Below are 21,289 nucleotides of genomic sequence, written 5' to 3' on the forward strand. Positions count from 1 at the left end.
AACAGAACATTAGTAATACACACTTAAAGAGTGTGTCTTTAAGACTAAAAGTCTTAAAGAAGCTTCCTTAGGCAGCTTCTTGCTTTCCTACAGAGGTCCTGTTTTTTCCCATGCAAGGTCTGTGGATGAAAATCAGATTGCTGTGTGTTTATGGGAAAGTTACGTTCACCCCTCTGTAACTCCTCTATAATGCCCTGTCCATGCCCAATTCCCAGACTGGACAAAATAGCGAGGAAAGAAAACAGAAGTCTGCAGCTGTTGAAATTCAGTGACTGCCAAACTCAGTAGCTGTTTTGCTACTTCATCTTTCTTTGTTGCACAGAAAGCAAAGGGATAAACCCTTCACTGCGGCTCTCCGGTCCTCTGCTCCTCCTCCAGATCCTTCAAAAGGCCATGTCAGAAAGCAAGTTGGCTGGAGGCCTTGAACAGAGGTCAAACGTTTAGCTTTATAAAGGGAATGGAAAAGACAGAGGAAATGAATTCATTTTAGTGTGACTAGTTACAAGAAGTTGTATTGTAAAACACATGTTTACGAAGACACTATTAAAATATTAGGACACTATTAAAATTATCAACCGTTTCGATTCCCTAGAGTTCCCAATATCTAATAACTTTTGCCAATGTGATATTGTATTGTCTATATCCCCTGCAGCATGGATGTGGAAATTTTGTGCGTGTGATACAGTCCTACAATCGCACACACCTGTATGTTTGCGGTAGCGGAGCCTTCAGCCCAGTGTGTGTATATGTCAACCGAGGGCGCAGGTCTGAGGTGGGTCCCTTCTCATTTTATCCACTCGCTGTGTTGTGGCTCTTTCTGGTGTTATGTAAAACTCAAAATTTTGATACTGCACAGATCTATGATCCAAGTAGTTTCTTTCATCCATGTAAAATAGAAAAAGAACAAAGATCCATGTTCTTCTGACAGTCCTGTTACCAGCAAGAAATAAAGCCATGCTCAATATCTATGCTCAGGTGTGATGTTCATCTGCAAATTCCATAGTCACTTAAAATGTTGGGATTTTTTGAAGCAAAATGTTGGTGTATTTTTGATGAGAACATCTTATTTTATCTGATGAATTCTTTCTGAATTCTGAAAATTGTCAAGAACTACTTGCAAAGAAAGAGCCAGTTACATAAAAAGTAAATTAGGCAGTTTGCCAGCTTCTCATACTACCAGGTATTACTTACTGATTCCTGGAGGAAGCGTGTAAGAAGATTAACTATTCAGCTATGGGACTGTTTGCTGGATTTCACCTTAATATCAGTTAGGTGCAACCCTACTATAGGTAATATTCCCAGTGAATTTTCATCTACAACAGAAGTTCTGCCCCAGTAGACTCTGCCAGGATGAAGTGAGTAAGTTTTCTTCTCACTGTGAGATCCTCAAGGGTGTAAATCTCATTTTCTCTAAATAGGTCTTCAATTTTTCTGTATTCAGTTTCACTGTGTATTTTAAATACACAAAGTACCAGATGTTTCATAAATACATTGTCCAGATTTCATGCTTTGAAAGTGAAATGTTTGTTTATGTGCAAATGTAATAGGTAATAAATTAAGCAAGCAGAAGGAGAAAGAAAAGCATTTATCTGAGACCCAGCACCTCAGTAGCTTTTGGGTCAGATTCATATCCGCAGGCACAGGGGTGTGCTGTATATTTTCCTGTGCAATGTGGAAGCAGATGTGTTAGAAAGCAAGATCAGAGAGTGCTACCTGGACTTTTGCCATGAGAGGGCAACTTTAAAAGCTGGGCTTGCTTCTAGGCAAGGCAGTGGGAAATTCATCACTGGTTTCATTGGGAGTATGATGCGAATTCTGGCCAAGACCCAGGGCTACTGCAGAGGCTGCCAGGGAGACGATAAATCACTGTTTCTCCAGGTAGGTTTGCGCAGGATGATCTCAGCTGCTTTTGGTAGATCGCTATCTGGCTCCAGCCTTCTTGACAGAGGATGTAGTCTGAATCACTGCACCTTCGCTCCTAATGAATTATCCAGAAGTAGAGGTTCATAGGCCTGGATTTAAAAGCACAAGCAAGTAGAACTGATGGAGTAAATCCATCCCTCTATCCGGCATAGTCTGTATTAGCTTATTTTGCTTGTATGTGAAACTGAGGTCTGTTTTCCTCAGTTAGCAACTCATTATCCTAATTTATTTATTGAAAATTATTTAAAACATATGAAGTTATCTAATTTGTCTCTAACACATGCAATATCCTTTTTTAAGCTTAAGCCATAGTATCATAGTCCAGAGAACTTTTGACTGTCTTGGTATTTGGCTTGTAGTGCATGAGATTTCTATTGGGAAAAAAAAAAAAAAAAAGGAAGAAAAAAAGACATGAGACCTCCAGTTGATGCAAGATGTTAAATTTCTTAAGTTAAAAATAAAGATACATGCCTTGGAAGAGCAGAACTGGCTTTCCGTAGCCTGTCTGTATAGCTACATGCCTATGATCAATTGATTAAATAAACTGCTGTTTCAGACGTCTGGAGTCTGTCAGACATTTGACTGTAGGCATTGCATTCTCAAAGCCATTACTGTACAGGCCAACAATAGCATAACAGTTCAAAATCAAGTATTTCTTTCTGAACTTACTGCATATGAATGCATGCCTAATTAATAGAACAGAGTGAAGAACTATGTAGTGCTGATGGGAATAGTGAGAACTCTTTTTTTTGCTCTGCTTTTATCGTTTCACCTGGAATTTTTCACAGTTTTCCATGCACAGAAGTCTGTTTTTGCAGGTGCAAAATTGCTATTTTAAAAAAGAACATCTGTTTTTCTCTAGAAGCTACAAAGCCTGACAGTAAGAGTCATATCCAACAATCATAAGAACTAGGCCTGTTTTGTTCTTTTGTCTCCAAGGTTCCACTTAATCTCTGGGAGGTGGCAACAGAATGTTGCCCTATTTATTAAATCAAGTTTCCCTGAAGCAAAGCTTAAAAAATAATTCTTGCTCTGCATACTTGATATTTTGGTCTTTGGTAATGATTCTTTTAGTCACCCAAACATATTCTAAGGGCAGAGCAAACAAAAGCAAATATAATCACTGTGTGAATTAATTACAGAGTAAATAAGTAGTTTAATATATATTAAAATTAAATATTGTCCTAGGGCCAGTTTAATAGTGCAGTGTTGCACATTTTGATTTGGTAAATAGTGGCAGAATATAGTAAATGTAGATTAACATCAAACTACATATTAATCTGGAAGTGAAATAAAAAAACAAGATCATAGTAGAAACTTCATATTTATGTTTTATCATTGTTTAGAGGGCTTATTACTAAAGTGGTAGATAAGATCTCTGTGATTAAATCAGCCAAAATGTAAGAGAGGGAAAAGAGATAAGGGATAATAGAATATGAAAACTTCCTGTTTAGCTGAGCATCTCAGATCAGTAGAGTCTACAATTTAGTATCTCCAGCCGGCTGCTCAGTGGCATCCCGGTTCCACTGTGGTTTGCATTAATAGTGAAATAGGATAGAAGGAGTTGCTGGCTTTAGTTTAATACCTACAACATTGATATGGATATCACAAAAGCCTTTCTTTGGAGTTTTGGTCAACTACCTTTTTCAATTGAAACAGAGATACTGTAAGGTTTGTTGGGGGGGTTTTACCCCCTCCCTTGCAATTGTGTCTTTTGGCCTTTTATTAAATAATCTAAGTTTGTAATTGGATGCTAGGAACAAGTTTTTCATGTGGTGTGCAGTGGTATGTGAGTAGAGGTGCTATAGATGTATATCTCTTCCATTATTGCCTGCAATTTTTAAAAAACTTGACTTGGAACCAATAGTCCCTTTTTGTTCAGCATACCTGCACTCTTTAGTAATATTGGGAGCTAGGAAATGAAAAAGTGTGCCAAGCTGGGGGATTAGTCTAAAGATGTTCAGGCTGTCTGTATCTCAAGTTGTAGTCCAAGTTGCTTATACTTTGCCAAATATATTTCCTATTTATAAATCCCCAAAAATATAAACAAGGCCCCATACCAAGTTTCCTAAACAGCCCAAAAATTCCGAGAGATTTCTGGCTTCAACAAGAAGTACTAGTAAATCATCAATCACGACAGAACTGGAGGTCAGAGCTTTTAATCCAAGAGATGGCACTGAATAAAAGAAGTGTGAGTTAGGGGTCTTTCTGGAGGTCTGAGACCCCAGTAAAAAGCAAAATATTTGTACTATAACAAAATGGTTGTCATAAGAGATTTATATTTAATGTTTATTATTGTCTAGTAGCTTTATTATAAATGCTTTAGATTAGTATAAGTATCACCATGTACCCAGCAAATAAATGATAGGTAACTTCAAAAACACAGAAATAATCTCCACAGATGTTGTTGTAGTACTTACTATCAGAACAATCAAAGTCTCCAAAGCATAGCTGAGCTGGAGGAAAGAAAAATCTCTCTTTCAACATCTTCAATTTATAACAGGAATCATGAAAATAACTGGGTAGTGGTGAGAAAGTTGTCTAAAAAGATGATGCAAATCTGCATGGAAAAGCTAAATTGCAGATACTGCAGCAACAGTCCTGAGCTGAGCCCTGTTAATGCTGGAAGCAACAAAGCAGAAAAAGTGCTTTATCTCTGAAAATTTCTAAAATGAGAAGTGACATGAACATCTACATTGCAGGAACAAATCTTCAAGATCGACTCCAAGTGTGAATCAGGGAAGGGACGCTGCTCTTTCAACCCTAACGTGAACACGGTGTCTGTTATGATCAGTAAGTAAAAATGCTCCGAGATGCTGAGGTCTGACTCCTTATTATCATGCACCATGTGGAATAATGGGGTGTCATAAATGCTCTGGGCACAGACTTCAGCCTGTGGAAAGGAGTCCATTGCATTAGTGCTGCTGGGCAGAAATTGTTACAAGGTTTACAAGAAGCTGAGGATGGACGCCTGAACAAAATGCAGAAATTAGCTGTTGAGACAAAGAGGGAGAGAAACAGACAACAAAAGACTGTCGCTTTTCCAGCATATACATTTTTTCCCAGGGTTGGTTTCAACTTTCTATTACCCTGTCTAACATTTGTGTTTGAACAGTTTCTGACCTTGTTCATCCTGGGCAGTACTCGTGTCTCATTTAATCATTTGTAACATCTCAGTGCAGCCAGGGAAAGAAAGCCTGAAGACTTTACTGAGTTTGAATTTTTATTTTTCTTGTCATCTCTGCTGTAGAGCCCACCAGCTATTACAAGGCTCTTCACTTCTCTGTTGGCTGTATACCCAACCAATTTAGCAATTTTCTTCCATATAAAAGGCCAGAGAGTGATTCAACTGGCACACCTAAAATATCCTTATGGATTGGTGGGGACTGCGCTCAGTGACAGTGAGAGACACCCCTTACAAATAGCTACTGCAGTGCCTATCACACAGCTAAGTGCAAATTCAGTGACGGCATAGGCTTTGTGTAACCCAAGTCATTAGTAAAAGAAACTCCTTTTTTCTTTTCTTTTTTCTTAACCAGAAGGTTAGACTGTGGACTTTCTTGAGGAGCAGCCCAGTGCTCCTCAGCAGGCATACTGAGTCAGGGGTTCCCCGAGAAACTCTCCACTGGCCTGAAAAGCAAGAAATGGAAACACTCCAATGAAATGACTGGGCTAAATCACGACACTTAGATGACTAAGCATTGCCTTAATTCATTAGGTTTGCTCAATCAATTCTTTTGTTTTCCCTATGCCTGCTCCCAGCTGGCAGGCAGTTGCCGGCAGCGTGCCGCTGGCCGGGCAGAAAGAGGGGCCTGCCCAGACGGCAAGGCTGCCGCTGAGCTGGGGCGAGCCCTCGGCCGTGCTGGTCCTCCCCGCTGCCGGACACAGCGCCCTTCCCCTTTCCAACATGCTCACAGGGCTCTGAATCCAAAGCCTCGAGTTTTGAATGTGTACCTAATCCTTGCAATATTTGTGGCTGCAAAGAGAACAGCAGTTGCACAGATTTGTCAGACTTCCTTTAGAAAAGAGAATTTATTGCATGCAGAACGCTAGATATTTGACCGGGGGTTTGCAAAGAAACAACGTGTGGTGTGTCTGCCATTCAACTTCCACTGAAATCAATGAGAATTACGTACATGTTGTGCCAGGAATTTCCTTAAAAGTCTGGGTCTCATGGAGCATAAGGAAAGTATCATATATTCTGTCATAAATAGTCTTCAAACTATAAATTAAAATATTTTTTGACTCCTCATTGCCAATATATATACTACAAAGGACAAATAATTTCCTTCACAGAGGTATGAACTGAAGGGAAATTCCAATGCGAAGAAGACAGGAAAATGCTACCAAGATACCTCTCTGAAAATTTGCTCCCTTTATATTTTTCTCTCTCCAGTGATCTATATTCAGTGTTTACAGGTATTCACTGAGTAAGCAAACATTTGTTCAAATCCAATGATGGATTAATCCACTGCTCCACACTGCTGTTCTGGTCTTATTAAGTGAATCACTATCATTAAAGAATAAAGCTTCCTCATTCCTTCTAGATTTTATGAAATCCTAGTACAAAGTATACTGTTTCTGAACAGTAAGACTTTTTTTTTTTTTTCCTGTAATAGATATATGGCAACTTTGTTCATCTTAGTAGACTTTACATTATCTTCCTTGATCTCTCAGTTATGTGACTGAAGAGACCTCCCCCCATGTTGGACCCATCTTTCATGACACAATTCATCTACAAGATTTAAATTATTCAATAAAGGTCAAATTCTTTTTCAAGAGATTCCTACAGATTTAGTTATATACTTTCTCTCTAAATTCCTTGTAACTACAAGATTCAGTAACTTCAAAGACATTAAGCTTGCATGAAGTTAGCCTCAATATCCATGCTGGAAAAGGGAAGATTTTATAATTCACAGCATGACCTAAGAATGGTGGGGACAGAAGCCGTGGTAGTGAACTGCTATGTGAAATTCTTCTGCAAAAGAAATTCCTTTCACTGTCTTCAGAAGATGGGAATTACTGCTAGACTGGCTAGCTCTTCCACAGTAAAAGAACCATTTTTAAATATAGCTGCAATTTCTCATCAATTCTGGGCATCAGTACCATCCTGCATAACACACAATATGACCTGCGAATAAAACAGGAAAGCTGATTCACTTTTCAGAGGAAAGTGATACTATAAAAACAAATTAGAACTCGGTACAATTTACCATTGTACAAAGACACTTTTGCGCCAAAGCAATAAAAAATGTGCTCTGAACAAGCTTGGCATAACTAATGTGAAAGATGTATGTCTTTTTCCCCACCAAGGCTCTGAAGTATGTACAAAAGCAGACATACCTCATCAATTCAGTAATTCCCCTAATAACAAAGAGAAGCAGTGCAAATTAGTTGTTCTGTGCAAACAAACTCTGTGGAATTTAAGATTTAACTAAAAGGAAGTAGACCTGACAGATGTCATCTGGTATGTGATTAGCAAGCAGTCTCTAGGAATGCTTAAGGCATAATTGATAGAGCTGATATGTAATAGGAGTAAGAATTTCATATTATTATTATTATTAACACTTTTGTGTGTGTGTGTGTGTGTGTGTGTGTTTACAAAGCACTGAGAATTAGTGAGAACCTTGATCTCTTTCAACCCCTTTATTTCATCAGAATAAAGCTCTGATGGTTTGAGGCAATGAGGCTGATATACAAAAATTGATTATAAGTAAGTATTGAACTAACATCATTCTATCAATGTATATTCAGGAAGTATAATTTTCACAGACATGCAGCAAATGCATGGTTTAAATCTTTATACTTTTTATCCCAAGGTAGTGGGTTCCCCTGTGTATAATCCCTCTCTTCCCTGGGAGAGACAAAGCAGAATGGCTGCAATATCCCCTCGTTAGCCTGTAGGGGTTCAGTCTGGGCTGTAACCTGTAGTAGAAAAATACAATCTCTAGGGTTTAATTCTCTCATGAGCCAATAGTCTTCCATACTGATGCGCGTGCGCACACACACACACACATCAAAGCATAAAAATAGCCTCAGGCGCTTCAGAACCTGTGACTCTTGCCAGATTGACCACACTCTCTGGGTAGTCCAGGAATTCAGACAAAAACATCAATCAAAGGACCCAGCTGTACTGGAATGTATTCAGCCACCACTCCCACTCTGAAAGTTTAAGTTTATTTTAGCTACTGTTTTCTACTCTGGGGTTTCATTGCCATTAGTCAGTGGAAATTGTTTGGTTATTCATGGAGTGGAAAATGATAGTATATGTAATTATAATTATAATTATATATATATGTATATTTATGCACACACACACAAACACAGATATACAGTCTGACAGATGGACTGAATTTTCAGTCCTGCATGGGGAGCAGAAGTTTGTAATTCTGTTAATGTAAGAGTTGCATGTCTAATTCTGTTCATGCAAAATAGACCTATACTTAGAATCAAGTCTATAAAAGGGGGCAACTGTTGCTCCATATTACTCTGAGTGAAGTTCAATAATATGATTGTCTGGCCTCTGCAATACTGAAGTCAGCTTGAGGCTGCCTGGGGCAGCCTTGAGAATACTCTTGGTAGAAATTGCAGTAGATCCATTGACTGCAATAGATGTTGTGCCAGTTACACCAGCAATAAATTCAGCCCAGTCGTTTTGTCTACCCCCATAACAAAAAATCTTTTTTAAGTACTTACTTAAAAAATTGAATGTGATGCTTTTCGATAACACTAGCCTGATTTTCCAATGGTAGTCAACAATGAAAGTCCAGTCACTAAAACTTCATATCAAAGAAAGGTTCACCACATATGTGGTTTTGCTGCCGCATTTAATTATGCAGTTCCCTAAAATCCTTGAGCAAAATTCAATGATTCTCTCTCAGTCTAGGTTCTGTCTTTGTAAATCAGAGGAGACACCATTCCCGCCACCCAAGATTTAAGTATATAGACTACTAGCAAATAAAGAGTTTAAAATAAGAATAGATCACTAAATATGAATTTCCCAAAAGCCATAATGTTGCATTTATTTTCTCTTCCCCTCCCCTCCCCCATTTCAATTCTCTGAAGATGAAGAGCTTTTTTCAGGAATGTATATTGATTTCATGGGGACGGATGCTGCCATTTTCCGCAGCTTAACCAAACGCAATGCCGTGAGAACCGATCAACACAACTCCAAGTGGCTAAGCGGTAAGATGGGTTTATTTTACCAAAGCTTTTAATGTGTTTCATAGAAGCTCTGCTTTGCTTCATTTAAAATAAAGAGCTTTTATTTCCCCTTCTGAATTTAATTTGTGAATCCATGAAGAAGAAATGTGTGTAAATATATTTGGTAGACAGTGTGCTTCGTGGGGTGTGAAGGAATAGAGGACTCACTGCCTGGGCCAGCCTCATGGGCCACCCCACCTGGGGGAAAGTGTGGGAAAACCTCCCAAAAGACAAATTGTCAGGCAGCCTGACTTCTAAGGGGGTACTTTATTCACCTCTAACGTATAAGACATTGCCTTAAATTAGAATGTGTGACTCTCAGCTTTTTACAATGAGTTACAAACTTTAGTCCATTCAGGGTAATCCACCTCTTGCGGAGGACTCCCCACCACTTGTATTCAAAATGTATTTAGGAGAGAGTCCTATTATTAGTTAAGTCAGTGAAAATTTTTGCCATTTATTTCTATGGTAAGAGATTGATTATCAAGACACAGTAGGAAAGCTAACTTGTGAGTACAAAAACTTAACACTTGGCTTCACTGAAATCAATGTGGAAATTCTCCCTGACTTCACCCATAGGAAGACTCCAGTTACACAATGTTGAATGAAAATGGTGGTGGACCCTCTGAGCAAAGGTAGATGTCAAAGGTTGGGAGCAACTAACATAATAGTTCAGTTTCAAAAAGCCTTCAAAGTATGTTGAAATAAACATACTTTCTTAAAGTATGTTTAAACATACTTTAAGTTCTTAAACATGAATTACTTATTTTGGCTATTTTTTTAGGGTGACTCCTGTAATTTCTGTATATGACTCCTGAAATACCTGTGTATACCTGTAAGTGTTGTCACAGGATTACAATTTATTTTATCAGAATAAATTAGATTCGCCATGAAGGGGAAACTATATCTGTTTTCTAATTTGTTCTTCTGTTTTTCTACTCTCTTACACACCCCTGCATACCCCAAAGTGAACTACAAAAGAATGCCATTAAAAATATCTAATTACTGGATAATCTACCTGATATACATGCTCAGAAGAGATACTTGACAAGCACAATTTACTTCCATGTTCTTTTAGAGATAGGATCATGATATTTGATATAGTAATTGAGAATGGCCCCATGAGAACGCGAAAATGCCACAGTCAGAGGAATGAATTTTCCATCAGAGATCAAAGCTTTGCACTGTATTGTTTCAAGACTTGTATTCAATTTCAACCAATCAAGCAATCTTGCATAACCATTAAAAAGATCCTTCAGAGAGGAAGAGGACCCACTTCTTCCTTCAGACAAAGAAGGTCTTCTGAGGTCTTTTTAGTAGATTTTAGCGTAGCAAATTGCCAAAAGCAAATGCAGGTAGCAACACCAGTAGTGGTTGCCTAATACAAGATTGCATTAAAGTAATACCTAGTCACTTGCAGATCATAATGTACAGTTTAAAGGAGAATACTAGTAATAGCACTACTGTGTTTTGTAATCTTAGATGTATATATGTCCTTCAAAAATTACATGCCTGCTGTTCCAGATATTTATTGTTTTGCTCTCTTTTAGTGCTCCCTTGCAGTGTTTGCATGTATGCTTCGCTGTTTATCATCTTCTGATATGAACTCAAGGAAACTTCGCTGTTCAAGCTTTGCAAATCCTGCTTTCCTTTCAGTGTTCCAAGAGCTGTTTCCTCTCTTATTTATGTATCTTTTAGTATCTTGTTTATTTTTTTCCTAATGAGTCTTACAGCTGCTTACTTTTCTCTTGTTTTCCCTCAATGAATCTTTCCTAAAGTGCCCCTGATAACCCATTGATTCTTCCCCCTTCTTCCTCAAAGTCTTTTAATTCCTGTAATAAACTAGCACTCCTGCTTCTGCATTTGAATCACTTTTCTAAAAATCTGCTGCAGGATAAACTGAGATGCAGCAGCAACTTAAGGCTACTGGCTTGAAACCATTTACCTAGTGATACATGTTGTATATGGATGCGAGGTGAGAGCTAAACTCAACCTGCGACAGCAATACATCTACATGCATTATATAGCAATTCCTTAAAGGGATCAGTAACTGTCAAAACATAAACTGCTTATACTGATACATTTTTTGGCCTTTTTCATTTCAGAGCCTATTTTTGTGGATGCTCATGTTATCCCAGATGGCACTGACCCCAATGATGCCAAAGTCTACTTCTTCTTCAAAGAGAGACTCACAGACAACAGTGGCAGCACAAAGCAAATTCATTCAATGATTGCAAGAATATGCCCGGTAAGAATTGTTTTGAGTACCAGATTGCTGGGACAAACAGCAACTGCAATTTGATAAGCTAAATGACTGTTTCATTAAAATGATTGAAAAGCCTCTAATTTATATTAGAAACAAATTTCCAGTTTCAGCTTCCACATTCATAATTAAGTAGAGATGTTATTGAACACACAGCTAGGGCCTCAGCTTGTTATTTATATCTGGCTATATCTACATTGATATGAAAATATAGAGATTCAGGAAATTTTATATTTCTCTGACTGGCTCAGAATAGGTATAACAATGTTGAATTTCCAAACTTGCTTTCCTTCGCATGGATAAGATACATTTTTTGTGTAGAAAAACTAAACTATAAATCAGCTAAGGCTTTCACTCCCACACATATAAAATATTTCAAAAAACTGGAAATATCAGAATCCAGCTTTTAAATGGGTTAATTTAACTTTCAAATATTGTTTTAATTTTTACAGTATTTGACCTTTCTGAGGTCTTGCATTGATGTATGCATGAGCCTAACTTTAAGAACACACATAGAGACATTAAACTCAGGAGTTATGGCTATGCAGGTACAGGAAATAATGTACCGTCACCACACTCCTCATTGTCTCTTTCTTTTTTGTATCTATAATCAACTATACATGAAAAATGATTGAAGCAGCTGTTAATATCTCTTGTGAAATTGAGTATTTTTTTTTAAATGAGAACAAAATTATAAAATGAACAATTACTGCTAGCCTTTTCATTCTTTCTTTTGGAAAGAGCAGGAAGATAATTGCGAGTGTTTGTGTGTTCCCACTCTTTAATCTGGATCTTCTTTAGAATTTGATGTTTTGTGATGTTGTTGTGCAGAGTGTAAGTGCACGTCTGGGATTGTATTAAGCTCCTTCTCTGGCAATATGATGAGGCACGTGATCTGTCTTATAATCTCACTGTTTTTTTTATGTTTTTGTGAAGGTGCCCAAAGGCCCTATTGGGTATTTTGCAAGAAGACATTTCATAGTATTACAGCTGTATTATTATTGTTGCTGTTATAATGAAGCCCAGATAATTTCTGACAGGCCTTGCACTGTTTAGAGTTACACTGAAGTCAATGGCAAAATCCCAAGGATGTGAATACAAATCTTAGCTAGCCATAACTGTACACCATCATATTTGTATATCAACACCTTGAGACAGGCCAAATAGATTAGTACAATGGTGCCAAAAGAGACCCCCCAAAATGCCCCTTATGGGTGCTACCAAAAGTCTGATTACCAGTTCCAGGAGCATCAATGGAACATGCACAGCATTTTGTAAAAATCACATTTGTATAGCTTCCTTATTTTCCCTTTTTTTCCTTCACTTGGGTGACATTGTGGTATACAGTTTCCAAGATGCTGCTCTTATCTAAGTCCTTCACCAGCAAAACGAGTGAGGAGCTATCATCTCTGTCTGTGTACTGTCTGGTTTAGCAATTATTCTTTCTCCTTTGCACTGGAGTGAGATGGGGAGCTCCCTGAGCTAGCTCTGGGCCAAGCTATCTAGAAAGACTTGCAGCAGCGCAGAGCGAGCTTAATGATCCACATTAGCTGTCATTACAGAATTTAGTTCAGAGCTACATAGCTTATAGGAGCAAGTAGCTTCTGGTCTCTTCATTCTGGGAAAATGACATGCACAGGGCAACTCCCAAACGGCCCGCGACTGCTGGGCACCCGCTGGGAGCTGTACTGCCCTCCCGCGTGAGCTGGCAGCGTGCTCACAGCAGAGCTAGCGCTAGGAGACAAGTCACATCAGGCATGTCTTCTTCAAAGAAACAAGGGTTTCATGGGGAGGACTGTAAGGCGGTGACTGATCTCAACTCACTGCAGACTCCATAACTCTCCATCCACAAGGTAAACTTATTCTGATAGCCTTTTGCTGGCTGCACAAAATCAAGCGCCCTCCCAAGCCTGTTAGCCTAGCTTGGAAAGTCTCCTCAGAAAACTAGTTTTTATTCCACCCAGCTCTGGAGTGTTTAGATGCGGGGGGCTTGTTTAGGCTTATCTATTTTTTTGTGTTAGATATTTTGTAGATGCTGGATAGCATTAACCTGAGCAAAATGTGGGAAGATCCAATAAATTAGTAGCTGTGTTGTTTTTCATTTTTATTAAAGTAATATTCTTTTCCAGAATGACACCGGTGGTCAGCGTAGTCTTGTAAACAAGTGGACAACATTCTTGAAAGCAAGACTTGTGTGCTCCGTAATGGATGAAGATGGAACAGAAACATACTTTGACGAATTAGGTATGGCAAGAAAGTCTCTACAAAGTTTTACCTAAATCCTGCACCCTGAGCATATTTAAGCATTAAAGTTCCCACAGTGAACTCTGGCCCTGTAGAGGCCCATGACAAATTCCCCTTGAAGTTTTGTGACAGGAAACAAAGATTTCTTCATACATGTCGCTGAGTCATTAGCATTATGTCTTTGAAATAAAGATAATTAATCTTCACTTTGTAAAGAATATATATGTAAGGAATTAATATTTGGAAGGGAACATGTAAGTGCAGTCCATTGTTATTTTTCTACTATCTAGGATTATGATAGAGGCTTTTTAATGTATATCTCTTTGAAACTGTTTATTTTACCACTGTTTAACATACAGCCTTTTTGCAATAGCTTTTCTTTTTTGGAGGCCTCTATCTGATGGCCCAAGCTAATACCACTAAATGCCATTACTAGCACTAGCAATAATACAACGAATAAATATAATTTCTTGGGATTTATTCAAACATTTACGTCTTCAGTTCCATATGTGAAACACTGCAGACATTCAATGACTAGTCTACACAGCAATCATATAAGGTTTCCTCTCAGTAAGGAATTAATTAAATGCAGATCTTGATCCATAAGTGCCAAAAACCATTATCAAAAAGTTTCAAATTCTGTGTTGTCCATAGCTGTGATATACAAAGTCATGATTCTAAATTTAGGTGTTGGAAGATTTGGTATGTGTATTGGTATATCTAAATATAAGTGTAAATATACACATACATATAAGTAGCTAATGAACCCCACACTGGGGCTGCATCTGATTCTGACCTCTCCATTGTAATTCATCTATCTCCTGTTGCATTATTCCTGATCTTTGTCGAAACAAATGGAGTTCAGAGTCTTTCTCACTTGGTATCATTACAAATATTTGGTGTACTTGTTTTGGTTCACAGATTTCTACGGAACATGATGGGCATAGAATTAGATCCTAATTTGATATAGTTCAGTACGTATAAGGTACTTTGCTGACTAGCTTTCAGAAATTCTTTGCATGCAGCAACTAATATTTCAGAGCTTCGATCTGCTGGTTTTGCAGAGCTCTGATTTGCTCCTATTCAACAAAGCTGCTTAGTTTTTTGTATGACAAAATATAGGATAATATAGAATATGAGACAATGTTCTCAGTATAAGCTCCTAGCACAATCCATTGACAAAGAGGAAGAATATAACCATAGTTATAAATGCAAAAATATATGGGAGAGATCAAGGGCATGATTCTGTTTTCACTTGCAGTGCAGAAGGGCATAACACTGCCAGTGTTGTACGGTAAAGTCTTCTGGATTTGACATGTTTAAAAGAATGCTTAAAAATTTCAGGGGATTAATAAAAGATCCACATAAATTAAAGGATGGCTTATCCTATGGTAAGAAGCTCAAATAGTTCAGTCTTTTTAAAGACTTGACTTTTGATTTAAAAGACGTTTAAGAGATGACTTGATTATAGTTCATAAGGACCTTCATAAGGAGAAGGTATCAGAGACCAAAGTACTTTTTCACTTAAGCATAACAAAAATAAACAAATCAGAGGTAAAGCTGGGTAAATTCAGTAAGTAAGTACAGTTTTGCCTGATGAGGTTAATAAATCCATACAGAGCAGGAGCAGGGTTTTACACCTCGTTGTCTTTACTGTGAAACTTCTTGTCATTCATATCCTGACGTGTTTCTTAGTCAAATATGAGCTAATGGAAGGGCATCTAGAGTGAGTGGAAGACAAAACATCTAGTTCTCCTGGTTTGGATTGTATCCATCTATTGGAACATTTTGTCTTTGACCTACTGCAACTTAAACATTTTCCTACTGTTAAGCAACCTGCTGAAATGAGATCCAGCTGAGAGAAATGGGAAAAAGGGATGATGAACATATTTGAAAATCTTTGCCTTCTGTTTTTAGAAGGCTAGATAGTGTGCAGTTAATTTCAAAATCTGTTTCTGAATGTTCAAGTGCAAGATTTCTGCATATGGTCCATTCATATGATAAGTTTGCTTTTTCCCATTCAAGTCAGATATGAAACTACCATTGACTTCAGCAGGAATAAAGTCATTGTTTAGACTGGAAAATAAAATTAGTATAACTACTCAAAAACTATTTTTTTCTGTTTTTTTTTTCTTTCTTACAGAGGATGTGTTTCTTTTAGAAACAGATAACCCCAGAACAACACTTGTGTATGGAATTTTTACAACATCAAGGTAATTGTGGAGATTTGAAAAAAATTACCTTTCAGACCTGCCCAATTTTCTATATTTATACGGAAAGAGATGGTTTGTGGTCAAGACTGTTCTTCACAATTCTGTATGTGTCCAGTGACCAGCCTTTGCACGCAGGAGTAACAGTTTCAATTCTGAACTTGCAATGAACTTCTGTGGCATTGGAGAATGCTTAACGCTGGATGAAGGAATCCAGTACCCTGAAGGACCAAACCTAGAATTCTTAAATGGATTCATACAAATCATTTCCACGCTCTCAGCTGGCAGATGATCGCACAGATGGCAGGTAGCCCCTGTCGGTTGCAGTTGGCTGCGAAAAGGCAATCTTCTGTTGCCTTTGATCATCTCCTGCATCCATTACAACTTGCAGCCTTAAGCTTCTTGTCATCAGTCAAGCAGTATTAGCTTTATATCCAGACTAAGAAATGCTCTTTGAGCTCTCAAGAGCAATGGAAATGCTAGATATGGCTTACTATGCTGAAACCCCCCACAAAGATAGACCTGATGGACCTACAGATTCTGCCATCTCTTCCTTTAATTCTTCAGATTTTTCTTGTTCTCAGCACATACTGGTAGCATACAGAATGGAAATAATTACCTCCTGTTGGATATATCACCCTGTATTATTTAACAGTTATTATTTACTTTCAAAGACAGCTTTTTTATTATTTTTTTCAATTTCATGTCATTTATTTGATCAAATTTGCTTATTTTTAGACTTACTACTATAAATTCCTTCTATGACATTTTCCATTTTAAAAAATCCTTGCATGAAAAAGATACTTTTTTCCTGACAGGCTTTTCTGTTCATGATAGTATACAGGAATCCACATTCTCAGATGTGTGAACCAGACAGGAAAGTATGATTTTATAATATTTAGTTGGGGAAAAAAAGAATCCCATAACTTGTAAACATCTGGTGCCATCTATATTTTACAATTCCTATTGCACAAAAAGAGAAAATGCTGAAGCTATGTTTAGCAGTAAAACCACACTTATGATTAGGTTATAGATGCAACATGTCTCAGTTGGAAACACTTTTACCTAATTCTCCTGGTATTCTCCTGCAGTGGAAATAAGGTCTGAGTCAAAAGACCATATAAGGTGGCAACAAAGAGAAAACTTTGCATATTCCTGGCCCTCAAGCCATTTTCTCTCTCTTTTGAAGTTTTAACACTCATATGCATTTCTGTTTTCAAACCACGTGGTTTGTGGTTTATGGTTTCTCTTTCTTTCTTTTTTTTTTTCTGACTGTAGATTGAAAGTGTTACATAATTAAATACAGCAGTCATAATGAATTTTACTCTCCAATAGTTTTTTTATCTTCTCCTCTGTAGACCTCCAGCTGAGAAAAGTATCAAGAGAAACATCTTCACAAGTAATAATGATTATTAATTTTACCTAAACCATATTGAGGTAAACCGTGTAATATTGAGGCAAATTATTTTGGTGGCATGATCTGCTGTAAAGCTAGCAAACAGAACATCCAAAATCATTAAATATATTTTTAAAATCTATTAAAATCTATTAAAGTATCCACAAATACCATAATCCATCTAAGAGTTTCCTCCTGCTAATACTTATAGAGCCAAGAGCAACACTGATTGCTAGGTAATCGCCAGTAGCACTTCCTAACTTAGATGTTGTATCTTATAACTGCAAATCTGAACATTTAATGTTTTCAGTTTTCCTCTGTAGTTAATTTTTTCTTCTTTAATTGAAAATAGAGAGTTACCTGGACTATCTTCATCCCACAGTTAATATCAGAATTTCCACTTTGTTAAGATAAAGATCCCAAACCTCTTACATAGTGAAAGAAGAAAGGAAGATTTAATTCCACTGCAGGCAGTCTTAGCATCACACTGGGAATTATTCCCTTAGTGTCTTCATTATTGGATGATGGAGGCCATTTAGGGCATGTGCTATCTGAGGAGGTATCAGAGATATTATCTGGATGAACGAAAAACAGTGAAAAAGCAGGCCCTCCGGGTAGGAGATGCCCCCATTTCTCCTCAGGAGGCATCAGCCTTCGCTCCTCTTGAAGGGATTTTTGTGAGACCAGTTCTGTGGGAAGATTTTTGGAGTATATAGGAGTAATTCTCTTATAGCCACAACCTGTCCCCATTTTGTTTAGAAAAGTTATAGTAAACTAACCAATGGTAATTGTGCTGGATGTTTTGATTAACTTTCTAGCCATGTATTTTAGAAGGCTTATGAAGGTCTTCTGGTTCATATATTGGTATGGAGTTCTGGAAACCTGTGCCTAGCTTGGCAGCACAAAGTTTACAAAACCCTAGTCTCACCAAAGTCAGCAATATTTTTGCCACTGATTTAACTCGGGCCAGGTTGTATTTCTTTTATATTCAACAGTAGGAAATTTTCTTGTTCTATCAGTGGCATAGTACCTTCCTCCCTCCTTCTTCAGGTCAGTGTTTGAAAACATGCTCAGCCTTAAAGAGTAATTCTGTATATTGGGAAGCTAAATCAGCTGATTGTTAAATACATTGAATCCATGCTATAGAAGTATTAAATTGTATTAAATATGTTATTTTAGGGGTATCTCTCGTCACTAGACCATGCATGATGGTGGAAGAATTATGTAAAAGACAGCAGATTAAAGTGCTAACTTCTTCTTACTCTTTCAGCTCCATATTCAAAGGCTCAGCTGTGTGTGTTTATCATTTATCTGACATCCAGACCGTGTTCAATGGGCCATTTGCACACAAGGAGGGCCCAAACCACCAGCTGATTCCATATCAGGGCAGAATTCCATATCCACGACCTGGCACTGTAAGTACGGAAGATGTTTATGCAGGCCTGCCAATTACTTGTCTTTGTTTAATACATTAATAAATGTTATTTTTTCCAGGAGAATGGACTGTATGTGCCTATGACATTTAGTTGCAGTCCAGAACAGTTCTGTTTGCCTCTCAACTTGCCATACAAATCATCTAGTATCTGGAAATTTTCTAAAAAGAATTAAAAACAGTGCAAAATATTGATCTCTCTTGCTCTTTCTGCCCAAGAAGTACTAATAATTATTTCATTAAATGGCAATAATATTTTTAAACTGTGCACATTTACATTTTGTGTGTAAGTTCAAACAAAAAATAACTAAAGAGATTAACATACAGAGACAGCATTGGGATTTTGTGTGCTACAGTCTAGATCCAAACTTCTAAGTCTTTATTGTGTGATTTTCCTTAGTTCCCCATAATTTAGCAGTTCCACAAGGACACTGCGGAGCCATGGCAGGAGGACATGGCTTCTGAGACTGTCATTTGACCGAGTCTAAACCCTGTCAGGTACTGAATACTAGAAAAGAGACAGGGAAATAGAGGAGTTGTCATGACAATCTGTTCATAGTAGCCTTTCTTGGTAAGACTGCTTTTTGCATCCCTTGAAAATTTGTCAGAACTTTTTTTCACTGCCTCATGGGTCGTGATAATCATCCAATAGATTCTGAAAGCCAGGAGAGCTATCCTTGTTTTCAAGGTCTGTAAAATTGTCCTAGGAAGGTTTTTTAAACAAAAGCATGATGTTGGGGTTTTTTTCCCTGCTTTATGGTGTATTCAAATGCAGTGTTGATGTAGGGTTTTTTTTTTATTATTTCTTTTTTTAATTACTTATTTGCCATGTTCTTAATTTAGATGTAGCAGAAGTACCAAGTACCAAGTCTAATATTTCCAGTTTTAGTGAAGACTCTGTGAAGTTTCTCTAGGATTTTCTCTAAATTCCTATTTCCTAAATGAAGTGGGTTAGTGTGGACTTTCATTGTTTCTCATGAACCCCTCTTACAATTTCTTATGTATTGGAATTAAATAAATGTTTACAAAAACATAAATTAGCTCTCAACTATGTAGAATTAGAACTATGTAGTTCTAATTTTGCTTTTTTTTACATGAATGCTTTGTTGCTTCTCCATTCATCAACGAAATTACATTTTGTTTAAATTTTGCCAGTTGAGAGAACCTTTAAGCACATCACTATTTCATTCATTTTCTTCTTTGTGCTGTAGATTTTGTTCTTCTTTCTCTTTCTCCCTCTCTTGTACACTAATGTTCAGATGAATGTAATAGCTCTCCCTGTTCACACAGTTCTTCATGACATTTTAGTCCATTTTTTACTGGCTGCAAGATTTTGAACTTTGTATCCCCAGATCTCTAGATTTAATCAATACTAACATTCCATCTAGTTCTAATGCTAGCATTCTTCTTGGCCACACAGCTCTAATCTCATGAGTTCACTGAGACTTTAAGTTTAAAGTTTACAATAATACAATATAAATGGTCCATTTAAACAGGAAGTTTCATGCTCTTGTGATTAGTCACATTTCAGTTTCTTGCTACTTCAGAATATTATATTTGTATGTATTTTCTCAATCACTGACGTGTTATTCTTGGTTCATGTCACAGAAGCTTATGAGGCCCCAAAGGGGCCTCAAGGAACTGGGCAGCACAATGAAAAGTGAAAAAGAAAATTCACAGTTGGATTTAACATGGTAGCAGAAATTGTCTAAACTTTTTAGATATGCTGAAGAGCTCTGAATTTGGGAAAAAGAAAAGTCTTAGCTCATAGCTCACACCAAAGCTCACACACAAAGCAAAAGAAAATTACATTAGACAGTCTAGTATCAGATAAAAAAGAACTGGGACCAGATAGCAGGCTATAAACATATCATTAGTTATGGGTCACAATTAAATCTCAGAACAGAAGTTATGCACATTGTTGAGGAATGGATCTGATTTTTTGTCCAGCTGAAACTCTTTGGGGTTTAGCTTTGTTTTTTTTTTCACTGCCAAAAAGTTCCTCTGTTTTCCACATGGAGCAAACTCTTTTTTTCACAAATGTCGAAGCATATATAAAAATCAGGATATGTATGTTTATGTGCTTATAAGATGTGTTCAAAGGCTTAACTTCGAATATCCAAGCTTGAAGACTGTGGGACAGGAGCTTCTTTCTTCTGGAACATATGTTCTAGGACACTGGACTAGATGGGGATGCATTTTTTTATAACATGGAAAATCCTACTTTATAGTTGCCTAAAGAGATATTCATACTAAACTGTTGGACGGAAGTGAATGTTCATTGGGTTGCCGTACATTGGATAAATACTGAAAAGACTTCAGTATAGCTTCGGTAGAATTGAATAAAGCAATATGTTCATTTGGCCATAATCAACCCTGCAGTGTTTGGCTGCCCTTCGCTAAATACCAAAGGTTTCTTATTTCTCCACAAGCTAAACTGACTTATGGAAAAAAAATTACATAATTGGCAGGTTCCTACTAAGTTCAGTGATGTTTGAGGATAGTTTCCATTTTTCAGAGTTTACAGAAATAGTTTTTGTACCTACAGCATGTTGGAGAATATACTGTAAATTAAAGGCTTCTGTTTCCCTCTGTAATCTAACTGCACAGTGATGAAC

At 37.3% G+C, this 21,289-nt stretch overlaps 1 protein-coding gene across 1 annotated transcript in view; it reads left to right on the forward strand.

Annotated features, from left to right (window-relative positions):
* Positions 1 to 21,289, forward strand: part of SEMA3C (semaphorin 3C) — a 123,678-nt gene that overhangs the window by 71,600 nt on the left and 30,789 nt on the right. Inside the window, exons 5-11 of the mRNA XM_026095034.2 lie at positions 653 to 772; positions 4,626 to 4,716; positions 8,989 to 9,108; positions 11,232 to 11,374; positions 13,519 to 13,633; positions 15,777 to 15,846; positions 18,510 to 18,654. Of these exons, the coding sequence (XP_025950819.1) occupies positions 653 to 772; positions 4,626 to 4,716; positions 8,989 to 9,108; positions 11,232 to 11,374; positions 13,519 to 13,633; positions 15,777 to 15,846; positions 18,510 to 18,654 (804 nt within the window). The remainder of the gene's footprint in view (positions 1 to 652; positions 773 to 4,625; positions 4,717 to 8,988; positions 9,109 to 11,231; positions 11,375 to 13,518; positions 13,634 to 15,776; positions 15,847 to 18,509; positions 18,655 to 21,289) is intronic.

This window comes from Dromaius novaehollandiae, chromosome 1 (assembly GCF_036370855.1).
Source record: "Dromaius novaehollandiae isolate bDroNov1 chromosome 1, bDroNov1.hap1, whole genome shotgun sequence".
NCBI lineage: Eukaryota > Metazoa > Chordata > Aves > Casuariiformes > Dromaiidae > Dromaius > Dromaius novaehollandiae.